This window comes from Lithobates pipiens, unplaced genomic scaffold (genome assembly GCF_037356315.1).
Source record: "Lithobates pipiens isolate NorthernLeopardFrog02 unplaced genomic scaffold, aLitPip1_a1.2 Scaffold_13, whole genome shotgun sequence".
NCBI lineage: Eukaryota > Metazoa > Chordata > Amphibia > Anura > Ranidae > Lithobates > Lithobates pipiens.
In genome coordinates this window covers 399,176,178-399,203,604 of record NW_027507718.1, presented here as the reverse complement: position 1 = coordinate 399,203,604, position 27,427 = coordinate 399,176,178, and the positions used below count along the sequence as shown (strand labels likewise).

The window sequence follows — 27,427 nt, the reverse complement described above, 5'->3', positions numbered from 1 at the left end:
TATGCTTGTGTGTACATAATGTTATGTGTGTAAAATCCAGTTATTATTACAATTTCATATTATTATACCTTAAAACCCCTTGGTACAAATGTGATGAAAATTGTAATAATTACAATAAGTCCAGAAACAGATTTTCCTCTTAAATGTTTCTTTCCACTTTTTACCCTCACTGACTACTGATATTGGGGCTTTTTTTATGCCCACTGACCACTAACACTGGGGTATTTCTTACTCCCACTGATGCTGGAGCATGTTTTACTGCTGTTAACCACTGATGCATAGGCATTTTTTACTCCCATGGACCACTGACATAGAGGCATGTTTTACTTCCATTGAACACTGATGCAAAAACATGTATTACTCCCTTTGATCATCAGTGCATGGCATTATTTTACTGCCACTGACAACAGTTGATCCTCCAAGCAGTGTGACAGACAGTAAACTGAATTTTTGTTTTAAAAGATTAGGGATCCACCATCTTCGCCACAAAATATATGCAAATAATAAAGAGGAGATATATGCAAGTAGCATTCAGTAACAATCAATTTTAATTGATTTAAACTATTCAGTAAATAAGCATTTCACATTTCTTTTGTTTCTTCATTAATCCCTCCACCTTCTAGACTTACATGCTTTTTAATTCGTCCTATGCATTGCATATTTGTTCCTTCACAAAATTTTCACCACCGTTTTCCTCTAATCACTCTTCATTCTCTCCTATCCTCTCTCATTAAATAAAGCTCCTATAGTGTAGTATTCCAAATAATATTAAGATACAGTATAGTATTCAATTAATTCAAAACATCTGTTTACCGGTTAGGTGATTTACATTAGTAGAAAGGAGAAAAAGAAGCAAGAGTATGTTGTATGCTATGAAGTGGGTCCAGCCAAGAACACACTGATTTGATTTTTGCCTAGGGTCCCAATTTTTCTTTAATTCTTTTGAATTGCGGGCATATTTTCAGCAGATCTGCCTGTGATTTGACAGCACTGAGGTGTGAATGTCAAAATGCAGGACTTGCATTCGAGATGTCATTCATTTGAATGACAACTCAAATCATGGTGTGGGTCTGTCACGATCGTTGCGTGATAAATTGTGCCACAATTGCGGCAACCCGCATTGCGGGGCACATGTCACCCAAAGGTAGCTCCTAAACTATTTTTGGGGTGACATACGTCCCGCGATACGGGTTGCCGCTATTGCAGCATGTTTTATTGCGCGAGAATCGTGGCAGAGCCTCGCCGCTATTGGAGGTGTCTTTCAAATGAATGGCATCTCAAATGCAAGTCCCGCGTTTTGTCATTCACACCTCGGCACTGTCAAATAGCGGCCAGATCTGCGACAAATCTGCCCATGATTCAAAACGCTGTTGTGGGAATACAGCCTAACTGGCACTGCTTAAAGTATACTTACACATTTTACCATACTTACCTTACGCTGTGCTTCAGCAGTGACTAGTGATGGACGAACTTCCGACGGGACGTTTCGCGAAAGCGAAATGCGAACGGACCCAAACGTTCGCGAAACCGAACGTTCGCCGCGGGCCCCATTGACTTCAATGGGAGGCGAACTTTGCAAACCTTCATGTCGAATTTGCGGCCACGTGGTAATTATTAGGGGGTAAAACGTAGTCCCACCATCTGGACAATGACATAATACATGTATGAGGTGAATTTGGGATCGATAACTACAAGCATTTTTATTTTATTTGGGAAATTGTTCTAACAATTCAGGACTATGGAGCTAATGAAGGCAATGGAGGAGAGGGAAGGTCAGGGACCAGGGTAGGCAAAGAAGAGGGTGCAGGAGATGATCACCAGCAGCGTGACATACCGGAATGACACATGCACCGTGATAGAGGCATCTGACAGCAGCACCGTAATACAGAGCACTGACAGCAGCACCGTGACATACAGCGCTGACAGCAGCACCGTGACATACAGCGCTGACAGCAGCACCGTGACATACAGCGCTGACAGCAGCACCGTGACATACAGCGCTGACAGCAGCACCGTGACATACAGCGCTGACAGCAGCACCGTGACATACAGCGCTGACAGCAGCACCGTGACATACAGCACTGACAGCAGCACCGTAAGCAGCCCCAGGAGGAAGTCAGCACAGCACAGGGATGGTGTGATCCCCTCATAATAAGAACCCCCAGGAGGAAGTCAGCACAGCACAGGGATAGTGTGATCCCTTCATAATAAGAACCCCCAGGAGGAAGTCAGCACAGCACAGGGATATCATAAGCAGCCCCAGTAGAAATATGACACCGCTCAACCTCTTCAAAGAGGAGGGTAGGGGCATATAGTACGGTGTGCTTTTTTGGGTCAAGGAAGTGAGCAGACTGTACGTCAGTCCCTATACCGCTGAAGGACTGCTGCAGTATAGGGCAGCGGTCAGCAGTGGTGCACGTCAACCCTATCTATTGTGGACCGATAGCGGTCCTTACAGAACAGCAGACTGTACCGCACTCAAGCCTATGTACCGTAGCACCCTATACCAAGTTACCAGTCCTTATAAGAACTTTTGTGGAACAAGTGAGTTGTGAATGTTTAGCAGACTGCAGCAGAAGGGCAGCAGTCAAGTATAATATCCTTTCTATATTTGGAAGAAAGAATATTATACATGTACAAGCCTATTACTGTACCACTGATACCAGTCCTGAAAAGAACCTTTGTGGAACTAATAATAACAGCAAGTCTTTAAAATTACCCTCACTGCCTGACAACACTGCTTCCTTCCTGTCCCTATACAAATTGGCAAAAAAAGAGAACGATTAGTGGTTACTGGAACAGCTCTTTTGTGGACCTTGATAGTAACAGCTAATGATGATGATGATGATGATGATGATGAAAGACTAATCTGGCTGTCCCTGTAGCATACACCGTCCTTTCCCTTTCTCTAAACTAACAAAAGACACTCAGGCTGCTGCAAGAATCAGCAGCACAGCAAACCTATCAACACCTAACACCTATACCAGTCCTGAAAAGAACTTTTGTGTACCAAATAGCTAGTGGTTTATCTCTCCCTACTCCACACAGGAACCTGTCCCTATCGTAACAGAAGAAAGAATGTAAAATGGCCACCGGATCGGGTGTATTTATAGGTTAGGGGGAATGTCCAAGTGTCCATGTGCTGTCATGTCTCAATTGGCTGTCCTGTATCACATGATAAACGTGTCACCAAAGGTTAAAGTTCTTGTATACATTAAACACGTAAGTCCGCCGCGGCGAACGACGGAAAAAGGCGTTCGAACGTGCGGACCGCGAATGTCGGAAATTCGCCGCGAAACGACCGCCGGGCGAAACGTTCGTCCATCACTAGCAGTGACTAGTCGCCACACTGCCACCCACTACTGCTATCACCACTGTTCCTCTTTAGCCATTGGTTAGCTAATGATCATACAACTCCTTCAAAAGCACACTGGATTATATCATTCACACCACCCAGGCCTGTTCTCTGCATCTTATCAATGCCAGGAATGAGTCAGAGCTGTAGACAGTAAATGTTGCATGTCTCCTTTGCCAGTAAACTCTAACTTAATGTAGTTTTTTTATTGTGGGACTTTTGCTCCACTTTAATGCTCCATTCACACAAAATTGCTTCTTCTACAGGAGTTTTGTGTTTTGCCTGTAGAAGCAGCTCAGTGCTATCCTATGTGTTCATGTACATTAGGACAATTACAGGCATATATTAAGCTCAACGTTTAGAGGCAGGAAAAAAAACCTTCTGGTTTGTGTTTCTGATTGAAGCTTTCTGGTAGAAAAAACACAAAACTCTCCTAAACTCATCTAAACTCTGTACAAAAAAAAAAGCTCCATATGAGTGTTTTTTTTTTTCTACCAAGAGAACTAGCATTTTTTTAACTGTGCATGAAGCCTAACCAATTCCTTGTAGTGGAAGTTAACTCTCCCACTTTGATGCTTCTTTTCTTTTAGCCCATTATTATAAGTAATTATCAAACTATAGCCACTGTAATCCAGCCCAAATCGCAAATTACTTACTGTTTAAAAAAAACTTAAAAAAAATTGTTTCCAGGGGTAAGGTAGCGCCATCTTAAGTATTGTGTAGAGTGTAGAGTGTATTTCCGCCCTTACATTGAGCACTTCCTGTGCTGTTAACCAAGCCTCCTTCTCAAGCCAACGTTTCTATGGAAATCCTGCGTCCCTGCTCATAGCTGACTTGTTTTATTTCATAGTATTTAATTGTGCCGATTATCTAGTGTTTGCCTATGCCAGTCTTATCAGTTTCGGCTGATACGACTGCAGTAATGCTGTCTGATTTTTTCCCCTCCATGTGATGTCATATGGTCCCATGGGGTGTAGGAGGAAGCTCTGAGTGATTATGCAGTGTTGTGGGATTTCAGTGTTGTGACATAGGAAGTCCTGATAATAGATAGATAGGCACACAGAGTGTGCCGTAAATCATGGGAGATATGGGCATGCTCAGTGACATCATTCTAAAGAACAAAAAGGATTACAACAATACTAAGCAAGTAAGGAGATACCTACAAGCAGTGTTCATTAGGGTTTTTTATGTTGATTCACATGGGACAAAGTTGTGGGGGAGAGTTTAAAACCACTTTAAATTGTATGTAAACCTCAACAATTAACTTCTCTAACTTGTTCCCTTTTGGTGTGTTTAATATACCACTGAAAGAATGTTGTATCTGTTCAACAAGTGCAAAAGATACCTGTTTATCCTGCTTAAAATCAAGTGAGCTGATAACTTCCTATGCGCTCTGACTTTTATCAGTGGAATACAGGAAAAAAACGTCCTGTCCTATAGTGACAATGCTGCTCCTCCATAGATATCATACAGTAGCTAAGCATTGCCACCCCCAGGACAGGAAGTGCTACTAGCAGGATCACCAGGTGGAAAGAAAGGAGAAATAATCCATAAAAAATAACTAATGCAACCACAGCATGTAAGGACTGGAAAATTGTTTTATATACAATTTAATCTTGGGTTGATATACACTTTAATTAACTCCTAGCCCTAATAGTTCACCATTATAGGTAATATGAGGAAGTTCTTGTTTTTACAGAGTGCTTATAGCCTGAGTTTAATAAATGGACAGTGATATAAATAAATTTAACTTGTAAATGTATTTACCTTGAATTATTGTTAGGTTTTTCAGTGTAAGCGAATGCTCCCAGTCTTTTAACTGAAGATTATTAGTAATCTGATTCAGTGTTTTCACTTCCTCTTTCATTTCTTGTTGCAATGTCATATATTGCTGTTTTACAATGTTGATATCTGATGATGCATTCTGAAAGTATGTATACTGTTGACCAATTTCCTTTAGGAAGAATTGATAAAGACATTTTAGTTGTTTTTAAAGTTGTGGGTTTTGTTTTTTTGTTTTTGTAGTGGTGATACAAGTTTTACCCATGTCTCACCCATTTTTTCAAATGGTCAGTAAGTGCGTGAAAATCTTCCCCACAAAGCTTTAATATACACCCACATTTAAAAAGATAACACTGAAGTTGGATGTTAGTATAATAAAATAATGTTAAAGTTATTGTAAACCCTCAACTTATAAAAAAATGCATTCAGTTTAAAACGGAAATAAAAGGCATAACACTTTAGTATTGATATAAAAAACATTATAAATACCTTTCTTCTTCTTTTTTTATACATGAGTACCTTCACCTTCCCTCTGTTCTCAGTTATCTTATACACTAATCTTTCCAGTAAATGTCCGTGCTGGGGGGGGGGGGGGGGGGTGTCGGGACAAATCTGGTCATTGGAGGCGAGCAGGCTGAGTACCCAGCATAGCTAGAAAACTGATCAGTTTTTAATAGGAAAGCTGAGGGACTAGCAGGAATGCCAGGAATTTCACATGAAGGAAGCAATACAAAGACAACAGAATATCTTTACATACTATAGCTTTCTGAACAAATATGGATACTGAAATCTAGTTCCATGCATTTCTCTTTAGATAATAAGCAAAATAACCTAAGAAATAAGAAAGAGGAAGCTACACACAATCAATCCATCCAGTAATAGAAGTATAAAAACGGCTTCAGCTAGCATCCTCCCATGCCATGGCCCTCTGACTTGTTTCACCCTCCCAAAGGCTTAGTCAGGTGAAATGCACTAAAGGGATGAGGTATAATAGTAGACTAGCTGAAGTCAGTTTTTATATTTCTATTACCAGGCAGATGGTGTGTAGTTTCCCCTTTATCACTGTAAGTTTGCAATATGGGGTCAGACCGGCCTTCTGGATGTCTGCACCTCACAGTAGTTGGAGTCACCAGGTGGATACACACAGTCGCTTTGAGTGGCATAGTTTCTTATGAGGTCACATTGAGCAAAATAACCTGTCAAGAGCCATTCTGTTATAGCTGTAAAGCTACCAGTAGTTAGTCACATTTAACTGGGCATGTTGCTTATGCAAGCAGTTTTTCTTCAGTTCTAATGTTAACATTATACTATATATACAGTCTACAATGTAACATTAGAAACAAAGATGCTGCATGGATAAGCAGCAAATTATCTTAAACACTACAGAATAAATCATGTAGAATGTGACTAATTACTACCAGCTATACCATCAGCTGGATGAATGGGAACTTTCACAGTCTTCTAGCTGTGCATTCCAGACTATAGGTCCCATACCTATTGTTTATGGGGACCAGCCATGTCCACAGAAGGCACTGAAGCTGGGAGTAAATAGGGGAGTTTTTCCTAGACACATCCATGTCTCCCAAGTTCCCCAATGAAAACAAGCTACATTTTGAAAAAAACAAAACAAAAAAATGTATGGACTATTGGGAGACTTAGAATACGGCAAAGGTGTATATGCAGAAGGGAACATAAGAATGCCTAAATAATATTTTTGAAAGTACCTATTTCACAGAAAGCTGGTTCTATATATTAATTTACAGAACACGTGCTAATAGTGTAAGCATATATGGTAAAATCATATATCAATCTAGATGCCTGAAGGTTATATCGAATGCTATATATTTACCTAAAAGTATATTTTAAACAGTTGGAATAGAGCATTGTACTGTTTTAGCTTCATACAAACCTTAATAAGGGAACTGTGTTATCCTGAAAGCTTGCTGATTTCATAACATATGTTAACCAATAAAGGGTGGAACTTTACCTCCAAACTTTCAGCAAGCATTTCATTTTTAACATAGTTTCACCACTAGGGATGAGCCGAACACCCCCCGGTTCGGTTCGCACCAGAACTTGCGAACGACCCCCGCGTTCGGTACGAACGTTAGAACCCCATTGAAGTCTATGGGACTCGAACGTTCGAATTGGAAAGTGCTAATTTTAACGGCTAATATGCAAGATAGTGTCCTAAAAAGGGTTTGGCGACCTGCCTCCTGCCTCAGGGGACATGGGTCACTGCAAAAAAAAGTTTTAAAAACTACCGTTTTGGCGGGAGCACTGATTTTAATGACGATTAAAGTGAAAAAAAAAAGTGAAATATTCCTTTAAATATGGTGCCTGTGGGGTGTCTGTAGTATGCCTGTGAAGTGCCACGTGTTTCCCGTGTTTAGAACAGTCCCTGCACAAAATGACATTAAACGGAAATAACACCATTTAAAACTGCTTGCGGTTTTAATGTTATATCTGGTTCCTGCAATATGGTTGAAAATCATTGAGAAACATGGCATGGGTAGCCCTCCCTGCCCATTACCAGCCTATTTGGGTCTTGTACGCATATTAAGGGGAACCCCGTACCCATATTAAAAAAAGGAAATGCGTGTGGCCCCCAGGCCCTATATACTCAGAACAGCAGTATACAGGCGGTGCAAACAAGACAGGGACTGTGTAGGTTTGTTGTGTTAAGTTGAATCTGTTTGTCATTTTCAACCGGTACATTTTTAAAGTGTAGCTCCAGTCAAAAAAACTATCTTTAAGCTTTTTGGAAAACATAGGGAAGGGTTATCACCCCTGTATAATTTGTTTTGTCGTCCATCTTTTTTCATCTCACTTGCTGCTGTCTCCTTGCGTTTGCAAGTAGGAGATGTTTGTAAGTTGGATGTTTGAAAGTAGGGGCCTGCCCTATATTATAGCGGTATCTCCTAACACTACTGACTGCAAGCTCTATTATTAACCACTTGTTAGCCCAATGTTTGCATAAAGTGAAAGATGAAGTTATGCTGAGTAAATAGATATCAAACATGTCACTCTTCAAAATTGCACATGCCCGTGGAATGGCGCCAAACGTCGCTACTTAAAAAATCCCCATAGGCGACGCTTTAAATATTTTTTTACTGGTTACATGTTTTGAGTTGCAGAGGAGGTCTAGGACTAGAATTATTGCTCTCGCTCTAACATTCTCGGCGATACCTCACATGTGTGGCACATGCGAGCACATGGGGACATGGGCGCTTTAATTTTTATTTTATTTTTTTATTGTTCATTTTACTTTATTTATTTTAGTTTGACATTTTTTTTCCCAAAAATATATTTTTGATCACTTTTATTCCTATTACAAGAAATGTAAACATCCCTTGTAATAGGAATATGGGGTGACAGGTCCTCTTTACAGTGAAATCTGGGGGTCAATATGACCCCACATCTCACCTCTAGGCTGGGAAGCCTGAAATAAAAAATAAAAAAAAGATTCTGGCTTTGATCGTACTGGCGAGTTGGTAGAAGCACCGGAGGGCGGTGAGGGGTGGGGGGCGTCTATGGCTGGGTATTTCAGGGTATCACCGAGTATGGCTGGGTATCTCTGAGTATGGCTGGGTATGGCAATTTATGGCAGGGTATTACAGAGTATTGGCGGGGTATTGGCGGGGTACTACAGAGTAATAGCAGGGTACTGCAGAGTATTGGGGGTACTGCAGAGTAATGGCGGGTACTGCAGAGTATTGGGGGTTACTGCAGAGTAATGGGGGTTACTGCAGAGTAATGGGGGGTACTGCAGAGTAATGGCAGGGTACTGCACTGCAGAGTAATGGCGGGGTACTGCACTGCAGAGTAATGGCGGGGTACTGCAGAGTAATGGCGGGGTACTGCAGAGTAATGGCAGGGTACTGCACTGCAGAGTAATGGCGGGGTACTGCAGAGTAATGGCGGGGTACTGCAGAGTAATGGCAGGGTACTGCACTGCAGAGTAATGGCGGGGTACTGCAGAGTAATGGCGGGGTACTGCAGAGTAATGGCAGGGTACTGCACTGCAGAGTAATGGCGGGGTACTGCACTGCAGAGTAATGGTGGGGTACTGCAGAGTAATGGCGGGGTACTGCAGAGTAATGGCAGGGTACTGCACTGCAGAGTAATGGCGGGGTACTGCACTGCAGAGTAATGGCGGGGTACTGCAGAGTAATGGCGGGGTACTGCAGAGTAATGGCAGGGTACTGCACTGCAGAGTAATGGCGGGGTACTGCACTGCAGAGTAATGGCGGGGTACTGCAGAGTAATGGCGGGTACTGCAGAGTAATGGCAGGGTACTGCACTGCAGAGTAATGGCAGGGTACTGCACTGCAGAGTAATGGCGGGGTACTGCACTGCAGAGTAATGGCGGGGTACTGCACTGCAGAGTAATGGCGGGGTACTGCAGAGTAATGGCGGGGTACTGCAGAGTAATGGCAGGGTACTGCACTGCAGAGTAATGGCAGGGTACTGCACTGCAGAGTAATGGCGGGGTACTGCAGAGTAATGGTGGGGTACTGCAGAGTAATGGTGGGGTACTGCAGAGTAATGGCAGGGTACTGCAGAGTATGCACTGGTATTGAGGGGTTAAATTCGGTGAGCAGCGATGTGGGCACTGCAGATGCAGCCCACATCGCTGCTGACACCGATCTCTTTCCCCTCCGCTGTACCGATCGGTACAGAAAGGGGAGGGAGGAACAGGCGCCGGTTTGTTTCCAAGTGATCACTCCGTCATTTGACGGAGCAATCATGTGGTAAACGGCCGCTATGAGTGGCCGTTTACCGTGATGCGCCGGGTCCTATGGACCCGGCGGTCACGGATGCTCTCGAGTGCGCACACCTCGGGGCACGCGAGAGCAGAATTCTGGGAGGCCGTTAATTAACGGCCTCTCTGAGTTAAACAACCGCCCTGAAGCCGTTAATCGGCAATGGGCAGTTGTTAAGTGGTTAAAGCTAGATCACTAGCTATATAGGTGAGGTGAATATAGTGGTGTATACTGCAGTCAGGGCACAGACAACAACCACTACACAGCAGCAAGATAGGAAATCAGCCAAAAACGATTGGTGTGTACTGTGTTGAAGGTACACAGAACACCCACTGCTTCAGATGCAAAGTAACACACTACAGGAGGCCGCCTTAAAGGCGGCCTTATATAGTGTGGGGCGTGCACTACACAGCCTGAGCTATGATTGGCCACAGGCAGGATGCCTGTGGCCAATCATGGCTCTCCTCGCTGCCGGCGCTGCGATTGGCCAAGCATGCGGGGTCACAGTGCATGCTTGGCCAATCATCGGGCAGCAATGCACTGCGCCAACGCAGTGCATTGTGGTCCGCGCACGCGTCACTCGAATTTTGACGCGAACGGCCAAAACGTTCGGAATTCGCCGAACGCACGAACAGCCAACGTACGTTCGACTCGAACACGAAGCTCATCCCTATTCACCACTTACACCCCTTATTGCAGCTGTCAGGTTGGTGACTAATGGTGAAATCTGACATGGTGGTTCCTCCAGTAATATACAGTACTGTAATAATTTGGAAATACATGCTATAATTTCAATGACCACTAATCCTAAAATAGAAAGATCAATTTTGTGTCAGACTTGCTATTAACATTTACAATTTTGAAAGTAAAAGCACCCATAAATTTTTATAAAATTGGATTTTTGACATTTACAGATCAGTTAAGTCACGTTTAAGCAAATTACGCTATGTTTTAAGCACATTAAGGGCTGGTCATTTTCTAATATGGGTGTCTTTGAAAATGTTGCTTTCCATTATATATCATTAATGTTGAAGAACTCAGAGATGTTGGAAGTAAGTATAATGAGCAAATTTGACCAAAACTCACTTGATTCATCCTCTACGTATGCCTAGGTGAAAACTTGTTTGCTGCTCATTATTAATATAAGTTATATATTCTACCTCCAGTGGTTATATTTACAGTATAGCAGACAGTGAGTCCAGTACCCTGGCCAGTTCTTAAAAACAATGTTCTGATGCTTTGGGTAAGGTTGAAGCTTGTCCCTAATCCCAACCCCCAGACTCATTCCTACTGGCTCACCACTATGATTAGTAGCCTCGCTCGCCATTATGCATATACAAAAGGTTAGTAGGATAAAGCAAGCTTTGCCTGTTAAAATGAACTGAAATTCAACCTTGATAGGAAGAATTGAGAGGTTTCTGAAGTTATGTGTGGGTACCTCTAGGTGGCTGCACATTATAACAGTAGCAGCTTTTCATTTAAACAACAGTCTCTTGAAAAGGGAAACTCATTTTAGGTTTTCCAGAATGAATATTTGAATAATTCCTGTAAATTCACATCTATTCTTGATATAATCATGGTTTCAGTTTTTTTTCTTAAACATTTGAAACTAACCTTCATATGCTCTTACCTCCTTCAGAATAAGAACCTTTTCAGAAAATGTCATGTTTATATAATCCATTTTCATGTCGCTGTCATCCAGTGTAGTGTTTAACTGTCCTAGTGTTATTTGTATGTCCTGCATTTGTTTGTCCTTTTTCTGACTCTGTGATATGCTCTCATTTAATATTTTACTTAGAGATTGCAGTTTTGCTGAGTTCAGTGAAAATTGTGATTTACAGTCAGAGAGGTTTTGTATAAGCTGGCTCAAAATAATGGAGTAATTATGGAGGCTTCCTGTTTCTGATTCTTTGCCATCTTCTTCTTCATGCTTTTCCTCGTAAATGTGTTTGTATTTTTCAAACTGGGAGATCTGACCTTCAAAAGAGATTAGAAAGTAATACATAATTTATAAATTTCACATGTAGACTTCCAGTCGCAGATTTATTTGTCCAGAAGCTAAATGAACTTTGTTTGAATCAGAGATGTGTTTCAGTTATTATTTTTAGAACAGAGTGGTCTTATATTCATTGTCACCTGTCACAGAACTTAAAATGCTGAAAACGACATCTTGGTGTTAAAGGTGATCTTTGTGCAAAAATTTATTATTACAGAAAATACCCCCCTTCATCTGTGCATTATGAAGGTAGTCTGTGGGCCGGCTTTTAGGAGACAGAAACCTTCCTTCTACTTATAAAGCATTGCACGGGAAGCTGGGCAAGGAGAGCTGAGGTAAACTCTGTCAACGCTGTCAAAATCTACAACCTGGATCTTTCTAATGGACTACACGGTGGTGGTTTGAGTGGTCATCCTACACATAGGTAGATAACAGAGCTGACTGGTCTGGTCAATGTGGGCTGGCCACTACAAGAATATAAAGAGTTATTAAGAAGTTCAGCTTCAAAATGAACACTGGACATTCAAATATTGATTGTTTTTTATTCATATTTGTAGCAATCACTAAATATGATTTAAAACCTCACTGTAGCTGTGGAGTAGAGAAATGAATCCACAAAGTTCACAGCAAAAGCTCTGTAGTCCTCCTTTCAATAGCTAGATCACAAGCTCTACCAGTAACTAATAGGGATGAGCTTTGGGTTCTGATTGTAAATGAATTTGGCCAAAACTCAGCCTGTTCTGGCAGCATGCACACAAACTGGCCAAACCTCCTGCTGGAGCAGCTAGAACTCTGGCATATAGACGTGGTATTTCCCCTTGTTACTAATTGAAAAAAATAGGCAGTAAATAAAAGCATCTCTACCATGAAAAAAGCTCTTTATTAGAAACAATAATAAAAAAAAATAAACAATGTCCCTGATCAGTGACACCATTCTGTGATTTAGATGCATATCAGTCATGATGGTTGATGCCCGACGATGTAGATCTGACACATGAGTAACAGCGGGTTAACATTTTGCGATGCTGGGTCTTTCATGTTGGCGCTATGTACTGTAATTTGTAATGACTGATGTGAATCTACTTCAATAGATAAAATGATTGATAGTTGATTTACACCTTTAAATTAAGGACTCCTTTGCGGCCCCCCCGCTTCACATAGAAGCTAGGATGCCAATATAGCAATCCGATATAGCAAGCCATACACCATAATAAACAGCCCCAGAGTGAGTATCCATCATAAATCTAGCAATGGTATTGCCCAAAATGGAAAGCATTCATTGGTCAGCATGACCATGTGACCACAATGTCCAGTGAGGAGCACTTCTCTCTTCCAGGACATCTTACCTGAAGAAGAAGCCTTAAAGAGGCGTGCCACTTTAAACAAATACTGCAGCTGCTGACTTTTAATAAATGGACACTTACCTGTCCTGGGTGGCTGCTATGTCAGAAGCAGATGACGAGAAATCGCTCGGCTGCCCCCGCCGTCATCCTCTGTCAGGGAATCGGGAAGTGAATTGTTGCTTATTCACTGACCGGTTCCCTACTGTGCATGCACCAGTCGTGCTGCGCATCTTCACTGGTCCCCATTGTGTCCTTTGAACTGTGTGTTTCCCAGAACAAAACGGGGGTGGGGCATCTGCGACTAGCTGCGGCTAGCTATTCCCAGAAGTGGGTGCAGATACCTGGATTATACAGGTATCTGCACCCCCTCCCCCCTGAAAGGTGCCAATTGAAAGTGTCTCTCCATGGGGGCACTTGATGAGGAGGAGGAGCAAGGAGAAGATTGTGGCCACTCTGTGCAAAACCCTTGCACAGAGCAGGTAAGTATGACATGTATGTTATTTAAAAAAAATTAACCTTTACAATCACTTTCATAAATCCACCCCAATGGGGTTAGATTCAGTTCCTGAATATTAGTCATGTTTTCGCCAAAACTTCCCTAAACCAAACCCAGGTATGTTCAGCTCATCGCTACAGGTGACAGGTCTCTTTAAAGAAACATTTGAGGTCTGTTAGACTCCTAAAGTGACCTCTGTACTCTATGCTCTAAAAAAAAAAAATTACAGCAACAGATACCAGAGAATGATAGTGTTGAACATGATTACAGCTGATCGCTTTCCATGTGATTAATCCCAGGGAAGATCAGCACAGTAGTGAGAGACAGGTGAGCACATAACACATGGCAGGACAAATGGGGCACTTCACAGTACAGGTTAATGGGATCTGGTGGCTTTATTACCATAAGATTCACTTCCACAAGAAAGCTGACAGCTCAACGTGAGAAGGCAAAAGGGTTTAAGTGACCTGTGCCCAGATGGTGTACACTAAAGTATTTACATATTTTAAAGATGCAGTAAAAGCAGCTTAAAACAAGCCTAATTTACCACTGTGTCTATAAGCATTGTGGTGAGTATTCCAGCATGGTGAAGAATGAATTACTTCACTTGGGTAAAAATGTGTGTTTCCACACTTGGAACATAATTTAAAGACAGAGATGGAGAAAAGGGAAATTTAATCACTTTCAGTGTTTTGGATTTTGATGATAAAGAGCAAAAGTGCTGTAAGATTCAGACAGCTTTACTGAGGAGGATAGGAATGACAAAATGGTCACAATGGATTTACTAAGGAGGGTAGGAATGACGAGTGAAGAAAATGAATAAGAAGTTGTGAAGGAGTCTCTGAGAAGCTGTTGATGTGTTCAGCAATAAAGAAGTTCATGAGTACTAGAAGGATAGTTTGCTCAGGTGGAAAGCCTCTACATAGCTCAGTCCTTGTGTGCAGGTGCTACAGCTAAGCTTTCCAAAAGAGTGTTTGCCTTATAGTGCAATATAGTGCAATATTTACTGCCTGCCTTTGAAACAGGGTAAAATGGCATAGGGTGTGCTGGAAGCAATGTGTCTGTAATTAACAAGAAACCATATACTTGCCCAGTCAAGAGGAGTCTGTCTTTTTTAAATCTTAAAAATGTTCTTTGTCAGGACAGTCTAGAATCTTGCCTTAAAGTGTTTCATATGTATGACCATAATCTGGGTTATTTGCCTCTCTATTTTCACTATTTATATTATGACCTAGGCCATTTTCATAGCATCACACTAGGCATTGGCAAATATTGCCTGCACAAACATCTTAAAATAGAATTCCAGATAAAGCCTAAATAGTCTTAAAAAATGCTTCTTTCCCCACTCCCAACAGCTATACTAACCTGTGTAGAAAAGGGTGTACCGTATATACTTACCTATTTTCAGCCCACACCAGTCCTGTCACATGATCTGAAATAGCTGGAATTCTTTCTACTTTAAGCTTTAATTGGGATATCCAACAAGGAATTTTAATGTTTATTTCTGTGTATGTCTGCACTGTACCTTTTAGCCTGAGAGTAGCTACTAGAAGACCAAGTACAATGATATAAAGTAAAACAATGGCGGCAATCACGCACTTCATTTTCCTTTCATTTTTTGGTGTAGTTATACCTGAAATTAAAAAAGAATGTAGAGTCAAATGATATATATATATATATATATATATATATATATATATATATATATATATATATATATATATATATATATATAAATATATATATCTAAATATATACATATATATATATAATGTTTTACACATGTAACAAGAGAGGGTTAAAAGTCAATCTGGTCACCGAAGAAGAACAATTTATATTTAAATTTTTTCAGTCAAATTTGAGAAAGCACATTATTTGTTTGTTATGTATCTCCATTCAAACAGAAAACCAAAAAATAATTTAAAAACGATATCTTACCTTTTAGATGTTTCTCAGGAGAATGAGGGCAGACTGCAAGTTACTCTGAAGATAGTTCCCATATTGACATACAATCCAAAAAGCCCAGCTTCAGGAAGGAGTAGACCGGGTTATTGTGGAATGTAAAATGCTGTCTCTATTGACTGCTTGTATGGTATGAAAACAATAATAAACATATTTTGTGTACAATAATCCTTATCTAAACAATAGAATAAGCAGCGCTGAATATAATATAAATCCACACCAGTGAATTCAAAAATTTTGAATACTACAGATCCACTCCAGTGAACATGAATTACTAAATGTTACTACGCTGTGCAAACCTTGCCCTGTGCATACAAAAATAGAGAAAAAAAATATATATAAATAATAACTTGTATCGAAATCAATTACCACAAATTATTGTATAATGCATGTCACCAGATGACTAGTGATGGCAAATACATACAATCTGTTGAAACAAACCACCCTGTGACTAAATATTGTTCAACATTATATATTATATATTATATTATATTCAGTGCTGCTTATTCTATTGTTTAGATAAGGATTATTGTACACATTTTGCTTTTATAAAATGGCGGCTTAGTTTAAAGTTTTTGTGCAGCGCAGTGGTGATACACAGTAGATGGGGAAAGAGTGAGTGTATCTTTGTTTTAAATAAACATATCCCCCCCCCCCCCCCCCAAAAAAAAGCCCAGCTTTTAGAACTATACAGACATACCCCACTTTTAAGTACACAATGGGGTTTATTTACTAAAGCTGGAAAGGGCAAAATCAGGCTCACTTCTGCATAGAAACCAATGAGCTTCTAACCCCAGCTTGTTCAATTAAGCTTTGGTAATAAAACCCGGAAGCTCATTGGTTTCTATGCAGAAGTGAGCCTGATTTTGCACTTTACAGCTTTAGTAAATAAACCCCATTGTGTACGTAAAAGTGGGTTATGCCTGTAACCCTTTGTTAGGACAGATAGTTCAGATCTGGTTTAACCACCAGCCGCCCACGCTATAGCCGAAAGAAGGCTACAGCGCGGGCCTAAATTGCCTGGAGGGCATCCATAGACATCCTTCCGTTCTCGCACTTCCTGAGTGCTCAATGATTGCTGAGTCCGTGAGTCGCAGCTGATCAGAGATCGGGTAAAGGGCCAATCATAGCAGGCTTTTTACACATGATCAGCTGTCAGCCAATGATAGCTGATTACGGAAATAAACAGGTGTCGGTTATAGTTTTTATTTTTCCCTTCACGCTGTCAGCGTTAAGGTAAAACAAGCTGCAGCTTCTATATAAGGGATATCAGTCTCCTTAGCACCCAAATGTACCACATATCAGTGCCCACCAGTGCCACATATCAGTGCCCACCATTGTCAACTATCAGTGCCCACCAGTGGCACCTATCAGTGCCCATTAGTGCTGCCAATCAGTGCCTTATCATCAGTGCTGCCTATCAGTGCAACCTAATAGCGCCCATCAGTGCCACCTATCAGTGCGTATCAGTGCCGTCTATCAGTGTCCATCAGTGCAGCCTCATCAGTGCCTCCTTATCAATGCCCACCAGTGCCACCTTAACAGTGCCCATCAGTACCACCTATCAATGCCCATCAGTGCAGCATATCAGTGCACATCAGTGCAGCCTCATCAGTGCCCATCAGTGAAGGAGACAAATTACCTGTTTGCAAAATGTTATAACAAAATATGAAAAACCTTTGTTTTTCAAAATTTTCGGGCTTTTTTTGTTTATTAGCAAAAAAAAAAAAAAAAAACAGTAGTGATTAACCAAACAAAAGCTCTATTTGTGTGAAAAAAAATGAAAAAAAATTAATATGGTTACAGAGTAGCATGACCTCACAATTGTTATTAAAAGTGTGAGAGCGCTGAAAGCTGAAAAATTGCCTGGGTAGGAAGGGAGTATAAGTGCCCAGTAAGCAAGTAGTAAAACTGATAATGAGATCTCCCAGCACAGTACAGAATTATTTATGGTAAACACTAAGGGGTAGCTTTACCAAAGGCATATAAACTGCACTTTGAAAAGTGCAGTTGCTCCAGAGCTTAGTAAATAAAGTAAAGCTTCACGTTTCAAAGAATATCCAATCAAGTGCAAGGAAAATTAAAAAGTCAGAAGAGCTTCTGCTCATTTACTGAGCTCTGGAGCAACTGCTCTTCCAAAGTGCACACACTACTTGCCTTTAATAGATCAATCCTTAACTTTATAGCTCCTCTTAAACATTACATATAATAAGGAGAGCTAAGCAGGATTTTCAGTTTTAGAGTTTTCAAAAAAGGGCAGGTAAAAAGGTAGGCACCAATTTCTAAATGTTTTGTTTACTTTGTTCTATTTGAATTGGAATGTGTAGCAATCATAAAGTAGTTGTTATCCCAATTTGGCTGTAAAAGTGGAAATATACTTTAACTTAGCTGTCCAATTTCAGTATGATTCCTCAAGATTCAGCAGACATTTGAAAAATTCTGCCATTCAGAGAGATAAAAAGCAAATATATTCTACTTTGAAATACTTTTTTAAATATATTTATAAAAAAAATTTGCTTTTAACTCATTAAATGAGTTTAGAAACTCAAGAAGACTATATTCTTTTAAAACAGCACAACTCAGAAATATTTACCGGATGGAAGAAGGGACTTCTGCGACACATTATCCAACTGATCCTCCATTGGTTCAAAGCAAGTAACCTCTTCATTATTTTCATATGTTTTTGACCACCTTGCCATATTGATCACTGTAAAATATAACACAATTTACAAGTATTGTGTGGTTGCATATTCCCGAAGTATAATGCTATCTTAATCGCTTACCGACCATATAACTTACATATTTGGCAGCAAGGCGGCTCTGCTGCGCCAGATCACGTACCTAGTATGTGATCCGCACTCCCGGGCATGGGGTGCACAGGTGCCAGCCGACCCAGCGGTGTTGTCACCAATCAGTCTTCAGGTCCAGGCCAATGATTTTCGGCCTGGACCTGCTGATCGGTTCTGACGAATCACAGATCAACATGTGCCTGTGTTTACAAAAATGTACAAAAATTTAACAAAGATTTCAGGAAAAGAAAATCACAGCCCATTTGTTTCCAGAAGGTGCTGTAGCCCAATCTCCCAATCCAGATGCAATGAGCTGGCTGCATGAAAGGCATTTTCCGGATGTCCTCCCTGGTATCCCTACTAAAATATATAGTAAATTCAGATTTAGGCATGAAATACATTATTTCTGTCTCTTCTGTCCTGACCAACCTGGTCTCTGCCTCAAGGACTGTTTGCATTGCTATTACACACTAGGGGAGTATTAACATAGGGTCCAGCATGGCACTGTCTTGGGCAAACATTCATACAGGGCCTCGAAAGATGTTAAATAGTCAGGAAACCATATCGTATTTTAAGAGACCCTATCCTGGAAAGTTTACAGTTTTTACAGTTACAGGAAAGTTACAAAAATGTCGAAAAAAGTAAAACAAAAAGCAAAAAGTAAAACAAAACATAGAAAAACTGTTTTTTTTTAAGTTAATGTGCTGTGTTTTATTGTTACCCATTTTTTGCTTTGCATAAACATCATTCAGCTGCATCATTGATCTGTTTATTCTGGCAGCAGTAGGTTGTGCTTTCTGAATACATACATGAGTGATTACAGCACTGTAGGTGATGTTTTCTTCGCAGTTAAAAAAAAAAAAGAATGTTTTTGCCCAAGCATGAGGGGTCTGGTGTGGTCAGTAGGCGAATCACCCCTAAGCTTCGGTATATATATTTTGCTTTTTGTTTTTGGCACAGATTGCAAATTAAAAAAGTTCTTGTTTTATTGAGTTAATTTTTTATTGTTACTGTGATTTATTGTTAACCACTGTTTGTTTTGCAGGAACGCCATTCAGCTGCAGCACTGATCTGTTTATTCTGACAGCAACAGGGTGTGCTTTCATGATACATATGTCAGTTATTGCAGTGCTGTAGGAGGAGCTTTCTCTTCCACACACACAAAAAAATGTTTATGCCGAAGCATGGGGCCTGGGGTGGTCAGTGGGCAGATCGCCCCTATGCTTTGGAATATATTATTTTCACTTTTTTTGGTAGAGGCTTCTTCATCCACATTGATTGATGAATGAAAAGTGAGAGCCTTGCATGCATGCCCATCATTAGTAGTAGGTGTATTCAGGACGATATATTTGAATGCCTGTACACATGACCGATTTTCCCTTCGAAATAAACTTTGAAGGTTTTTCTGACGGAGTTCCGACGGAATTCCGCTGAAACTGTCCTGCGTACACACGATCACATCAAAGTCAGATCATCAAGAACGCGGTGACATACAGCATGTACGACGGGACTAGAAAAAGGAAGTTGAATAGCCAGTAGCCAATAGCTTCTGTCTCTTACTTGCTTCAGAGCATGCGTCATTTTTGGTCCGTCGGAACAGCATACAGACAAGCGGTTTTCCCGATAGGAATTGATTCCGTTGGAAATATTTAGAACATGTTCTATTTTAGGTCCGTCAGAATTTTTGAAAAAAAAAAGTCTGATAAGGCATACACACAATCGGAATATATGATGAAAATCTGCCATCTGACTTTTTCTGTCAGACATTCCGCTCGTGTGTATGCGGCATAATGGTGGGCATACCACACACTTTTTCTGGCAGAGTATTCAGTAAAAAATAATAAGTTGTTGTTATATTAAGTTAGAGCCGGTTCACACAGGGGCGACTCAGATCTGACTTCAGGTCGCCCCTAGTCGCCTCAGGTCGGACAACATTTAAAAATCAATGTAAGTGAATGAGAGCCGTCTTAATGCACACTACTGAAGTCGCTCTGACTTCAGAAAAGGTTCCTGTACTACTTCAATCCGACTTGTAGGCGACTGGTACCCATTGATTTCAATGGAGGTCGCCTACAAGTCGGATCTCCATCTATACTTAGGTCTGGTATGGATTCTAAAGGGAACCCCCTACGCCGAAAAAATGGCGTGGGGTTCCCCCCAGATCCATACCAGACCCTTACCCGAGCACGCTACCCGGCCAGCCAGGAAAGGGGGTGGGGATGAGCGAGCGCCCCCCCTCCTGAGCCGTAGCAGGCCGCATGCCCTCAACAAGGGGGTTGCCTTGGTGAAGGGGGCCGCGCGCCCCCCCACCCCAAAGCACTTTGTCCCCATGTTAATGAGGACAAGGGCCTCTTCCCGACAACCCTGGCCGTTGGTTGTCGGGGTCTGCGGGCGGGGGGCTTATCGGAATCCGGGAGCCCCCTTTAATAAGGGGCCCCCAGATCCCGGCCCCCCACCCTATGTGAATGAGTATGGGGTACAATGTACCCCTACCCATTCACCTGTGAAAAAAAAGTTTAAAAAAAACACAACACAGGGTTAAAATAGTTTATTGCACAGCTCCAGGGGTCTTCTGTCTTCGGGGGTCTTCTCGCCGGACTCCTCCGCTATCTTCTGCTAGCTCTTTTACTAGCGGAGGAGCCCGGCTTTCTTCTTCGTCGCCGCCCTCTTCTTCCGACTTCGGGGGTCTTGTCCCCCTCTTCGGTTCTTCTTGCCGGGCCACCGCTTCTTCTTCCAGCTCTTTTACTAGCGGTGGCCCGGTCTTCTGTCGTCGAAAGCCGAAGAAAGCCGGGCTCCTCCGCTACTAAAAGAGCTAGCAGAAGATAGCGGAGGAGTCCGGCGAGAAGACCCTTCAAGGCGGAAGACCCCCGAAGCTGCACAATAAACTATTTTAACCCTGTGTTGTGTTTTTTTAACATTTTTTTTCACAGGTGAATGGGTAGGGGTACATTGTACCCCATACTCATTCACATAGGGTGGGGGGCCGGGATCCGGGGGCCCTCTTATTAAAGGGGGCTCCCAGATTCCTATAAGCCCCCCCACCCACAGACCCCGACAATCAACGGCCAGGGTTGTCGGGAAGAGGCCCTTGTCCTCATCAACATGGGGACAAAGTGCTTTGGGGTGGGGGGGCCACGCGCCCCACCTTCCCCAAGGCACCCCCCATGTTGAGGGCACGCAGCCTGGTACGGCTCAGGAGGGGGGGAGCTTGCTCGTCCCCACCCCCTTTCCTGGCCAGCCGGGTAGCGTGCTCGGATAAGGGTCTGGTATGGATCTGGGGGGACCCCACGCCGTTTTTCGGCGTAGGGGGTTCCCTTTAGAATCCATACCAGACCTAAGGGCCTAGTATGCTCTCAGAGGGGGAACCCACGCCAAATTTTTTTCATAAATTTGGCGTGGAAGTTTCCCCTTCAGAGCTCATTCTCTGATTGGTCACGGCAAAAGTCGCCTGGCCTGGGGTGACTTAAAGTTGTGTTGTAAGTCGCCCCAGGTCGTGTCTAAGTCGTGTTCAAGTCTTCTCCAAGTTGCTTCACAAAGTCGTCCTGGAAGTCGTGTCGCCCCTGTGTAAACCGGCTGTTACTGTTCAGTTGTTACTGTGTATTATTGTTAACCGTTGTTTGTTTTGCAGGAATGCCATTCAGCTGCAGCACTGATCTGTTTATTCTGACAGCAGCAGGGTGTGCTTTCAGAATACATACCTCAGTGATTGCAGTGCTGTAGGAGATTTCCCATCCGCAGTTAAAAAAATAATGTATATGCCTGAAGCATGGGGCCTGAAGTGGTCAGTGGGCAGATCGCCCCTATGCTTCGGCATATACATTTTTTGGCAGGGATTTCTTCATCCACATCAATCGATGTGAATGGAGGAATGTGTTAGGAATATTGCATGTATGCCCCTCATTATAAGTTGGTGGATGCAGGGCAGTATATTCTAATGGTGGGCATACCACACACTTTTTCTGGGAGAGATTTCTTCATGCACATCGATCGATGCGAATATAGGAATTTTTTAGTCTCTCTTTTTTTCATTCAGCCCACAGGCTAAAAAATTACATAAATGTCCAACAAGGACCAGCAACATACTTGCTGGACTTTGAGTGGTTATGCCGGGATGATGCCTGCAGGTTCTCCGCATATAAACAGCGCCATTTTTAAATTGGGCAAGCATCTGATCACACAGATCTTGGTGTGGTCAGATGCTTTAAGGGCAGAGGAGAGATCTAGAGTCAAATAGACCCCAGATTTTTTTAGAAAACATTACCTGTCAATGCCTATTGCTATCATAGATAAAATAAAAATTTTAAATTAAAGGGACAGTGTACAAAAAAGTAAAATATATAATAAAAAAAATAAAATAAATAATGCTTGCATACAAAGGTGAATCCAAGCACTGGTCTCGTGTTGTATGTAAGCAGCAATTGCACATCCATGTGAGGCATCACCACAAACATCAGATTGAGGGCAGTAATTGTAGCACTAGACCTCCTGTGAAAACCTAAAGTGGTAACCTGTAAAGGCTTTTAAAGGCTTTTAAAAATGTAAGTAGTTTGTCGCCACTGCACAGCATGCGCAATTTTAAAGTATGCCATCTTTGGTGTGTATTTACTCGGTCATATTAAAAGATCATCTTTTATATTATACCATACAATTGGGCAAAAAACTTTTTCCCAAAAAAATAGTGTTTTGAAAACTGCTGCGCAAATGCTGTGTGACAAAAAAAAAAAAACCTGACACTTTTTGTAAACAAAAAGTGTCAGTAAAAGCTTGGTCTTTAACCACTAGCCGACCAGCCGCTTCAGTTATACTGCTGCAGGTTGGCTCGGCTGGGCAAATCACCGTAGCTGTATGTCTCTCCTTTAATAGAGCTGATGCACGTGCCCAGCAGGCGGGGCACCCGTCATTGCTTGTGACAGAGGAGAGGAGACATATCTTGTGTTCATACTAAGTATGAACACCGATCTCTCTCCTCCCCTAGTCAGTCCCTTCCGCCCTACAGTAAGAACACACCCAGGGAACACAGTTAACCCCTTGATCACCCATAGTGTTAACCCCTTCCCTACTAATGACATTTATACAGCATTCAATGACAATTTTTACCCTGATCGCTATATATTTGCCAATGGTCAGAAAATAGTGTCAACCAGGGCTTTTTTTTATCAGAGAATAGGTGCAGGAACTCCGACCTTCACCCTTAGTTTCTGCTTCCTACCCAACCCTGAGCACCGTTCCTTGGTTCCACCGCCTACCGACCTCCCAGTGCTGCCCATTTTAGAGAATACAGAACCAAGTATCATTTTTTGCTACTAAATGATTTGCATGGAATTTGTTAATGATAGCAAAGAAAGACAGTAAAATAGATCCCCTGCGTTTTGAAAAAAATATAAAAAATAAATAGATCCCTTGCAGTGAGCAACAATCGACCCTACCCCAACAACAGTAGACCCACACCCCAGCAAAAATAGAGCCCCATGCAACAATAGAAGACCCCCACAACAAAATACCACCCCAGCAACAATAGACCCCTGGCAGCAACAACAGATGTCCCAGCAGACTGCATTAATAGACCCTCCAGGAGGCAACAACCCTCAACAGTAGATCCCCCCAGAAACAATAGACCTCCAAGCAAAAATAGATCCCCACCAGTGACAATAGATCCCTAGCAGCAGGCATCAATAGACCTTCCAGCACACCCCAGCACTCCTTGCCATTGCATACATTCATTGCTGGAGGTGACAGAACTGCATTCCCCCAAGTTCCTGCTGAAAAAAAGACCTGGTGTCAACAGTGTCCGGTCTAACCACCACAATATCACAATGATAAAAATCGCAGATCGCTGTCATTACTAGTAAAAATATATAATAATAAAAATTAAATAAATCTTTCCCCTCTTTTGTAGACGCTATAACTTTTGTGGGAATTGGGTATATTTATTATAGCAAAAACTACAAAATATTGTTTGATGAGGTCATCAAATAACACCAAAAGAAAGCTCTATTTGTGGGGAAAAAAGGACAAACATTGTCGCAAGTGCAAGTGCAGTTAAAGCAACGCAGTGCCAAATCGCAAAAAATGGCCTGGTCAGTTCAAACATCTCCCAAAATTACCCCTTTTTGGAAAGTAGACACCCTAAGGTATTTGCTGAGAGGCATGTTGGGCCCATGGAATTTTTTATTTTTTGCCACAAGTTTCTGGAAAAATTACAAAAAAATGTATTTCTTTTTTTACACAAAGTTGTCACTTAAATTATATATTGCTCACACATGCCATGGGCATATGTGGAATTACACCCCAAAATACATCTTGCTGCTTCTCCTGAGTATGGGGATACCACACCTGAGAGACTTTTTGGCAGTCCAGCCGTGTACAGGACCCCAAAATCCAATAAGCACCTTCAGGCTTTTAAAGAGGAAGTAAACCCTGATGGTTTACTTCCTCTTTGATTCCCTGGAAAGGTAAAGCATAATGGACTACTATGCATCGCATAGTAGTCCATTATGTGTCACTTACCTGACACCGGAGCCAGCAAAGTCACCACTGTCCCCTTGTGTACGGAGCCGCCATCTTCTCGGTGGGTCTTGCTGCTCCGGCACTGTCATTCGTCGAAGCCGCAATGACGTCACTCCTGCGCATGCACACGGGAGCCGACACTCGCGGCATATCGCCGTTGACAGCGGTGCCTGTGTTTTGGCAAATATCTCCTAAACCGTGTAGGTTTAGGAGATATTTGTTGGACCTACAGGTAAGCCTTAATCTAGGCTTACATGTAGGTCAAAGTGGTTTGTAAGGGTTTACAACTCCCCAAAATACAACTTTTTGGAAACTAGACACCCTAAGGTATTTTCTAAGAGGCATGGTGAGTATTTTGCAGATCTCATTTGATGCCAAATTTTTTTTTTTTAAAACCTTGTGGCAAAAAATTAAACCTGCAAAATACTCACCTCTTACTACATTCCTTGGGATGTCTACTTTCTTAAAAGGGGTCATGTGGGTGGGTTTTGTGCTATCTTGTCATATCAAGGCCTTCACAACTGTGATAGGTAGTGAGGAAGTAAAATTAGTAATTTATGCCCTTTTAAAGCCTGAAGGCTGTGATTGGTTTTCAGTACCTGTACGCAGCTAAGCTCCCAAAAAGTCTCACACATATAGTATCCCCACACTCAGGAGAAATCACAGAATGTATTTTGGGGTGTAATTTTACACAAACCTATGGCATGAGTAAGCAACATATCATGTAAGTGACAACTTAAATACACTTTTGTCATTTTCCAGAAACTTGTACCAAAAAATAAAATATTCCATGGGCTCAACATGCCTCTCAGAAAATTCCTTCAGTTGTCTACTTTCCAAAAAAGGGTAATTTGGAGGGTTTGTACTGCCCTGGCATTTTAGCCCCTCAAGAAATGTGATAGGAAGTCAGAAAGTAAAAGTTGCATAAGTCCCAGTATATACACCATAGTTTGTAGACACTATAACTTTTTTGCTCAAACCAATCAATATATGCTTACTGGGATTTTTTTTTTACCAAAGACATGCAGCTGAATTCATTTCAGCCTAAATTTATGACAAAATAATTTTTATTGGATTTGTTTTATAATAAAAAGTAGATTATTTTTTTTTTAAATGTCGGCCTATTTTGTTTATATCGCAAAAAATAAAAATACCAGTGCTGATGAAATACCACCAAAAGAAAGCTCTAATTGTGTGAGAAAAAGCATGTTTTATTTGGGTACAGCATTGTATGACCACGCAATTACCAGTTAAAGTAGCACAATAGTGCCGAATAGCAAAAAAAGGCCTGGTCAGGAAGGGGGTAAAACCTTCCAGAGGTCAAGTAATTAAATATCAAAATTGATTCAGCAGAAAATGTTGTGTTTTATTTGATGATTTTTTTAAATTCTGAAAAATGAAACATCAAAATGATCTGTAAAGCAACTGCAAAGAATTCAGTATGAACAGAGTATAACAAGAACTACAGTGAACTTATAGAATTGTAAAATAAGGACTGTAGGCTTAACATTTGAGGGGATGCAAATTAGGTATTTTTCATTGTCATTACTGTACTCTACCCTTTGAACTCCTCTGCAAGCTATGACTATTTAATCTGCTCTCTGCCCTCTCTATTCCTTTAATGAGGAAAGCAAACTATATAGAGACATTTATTAAGTCAAGCACTGACCACACAACAAATACGAATGGCTCTCTTTTGATGCAGCACTGACTATGATGCCCGTTTTATGTAAGCAACATTATGCAGTCTCATTTAAAAGAAGTATATAAGTAATTAAAAATGTGCACTAAGGCTGTTTGAGTATCATGAATAAAAATAAAATAAAAAGTTCCTCCAGCTTTTTGCATTTTTAGATTAATAGAAGATAAATTACAACTTTTATCAAATTATTAGTAGGCTCACCTTTATTTCACGCTGAAATAGGATGAAGTGGTGAAGTAACGTTCCAAGACTTCCATATGAAACTAGGATTTCAAATGAGACTTCTTTCCTTTAAAAAAAGAATGATGACTCATATTGTCATCTGACAGAGCATTAGTGGTCTGTAGACTTACTATGTAAGCAGACTACAGGCACCTTTCTCACAGTGCCTTGAAAAAGTATTCGCACCCCTTGAAATTTTCCACATTTTATCATGTTTCAACCAAAAACATAAATGCATTTTATTGGGATTTTATGTGATTCACCAACACAAAGTGGCACATAATTATGAAGTGGAAGGAAAATAATAAATGGTTTTCAATTTTTTTTACAAATAAATATCTGAAAATTGTGGCGTACCTTTGTATTCAACCACCTGAGTCAATACTTTGTAGAACCACCTTTCAGTGAAATTACAGCTGCAAGTCTTTTTGGAGATATCTCTACCAGCTTTGCACATCTGGAGAGTGACATTTTTGTCCATTAGTCTTTGCAAAATAGCTCAAGCTC

General features: G+C 41.3%; 1 protein-coding gene across 1 annotated transcript in view; it reads right to left on the bottom strand.

Moving 5' to 3' along the window:
• MSR1 (macrophage scavenger receptor 1) overlaps positions 1–27,037 on the bottom strand; it is a 55,986-nt gene extending 28,949 nt beyond the window's left edge. Inside the window, exons 1-5 of the mRNA XM_077477419.1 lie at positions 26,900–27,037; positions 18,294–18,407; positions 15,264–15,371; positions 11,534–11,880; positions 5,123–5,309 (exon numbers count right to left, since the gene is read on the bottom strand). Coding sequence (XP_077333545.1) covers positions 5,123–5,309; positions 11,534–11,880; positions 15,264–15,371; positions 18,294–18,399 — 748 coding nt within the window. The 5' untranslated portion in view covers positions 18,400–18,407; positions 26,900–27,037. The remainder of the gene's footprint in view (positions 1–5,122; positions 5,310–11,533; positions 11,881–15,263; positions 15,372–18,293; positions 18,408–26,899) is intronic.
• Positions 27,038–27,427: the final 390 nt, after the last annotated feature.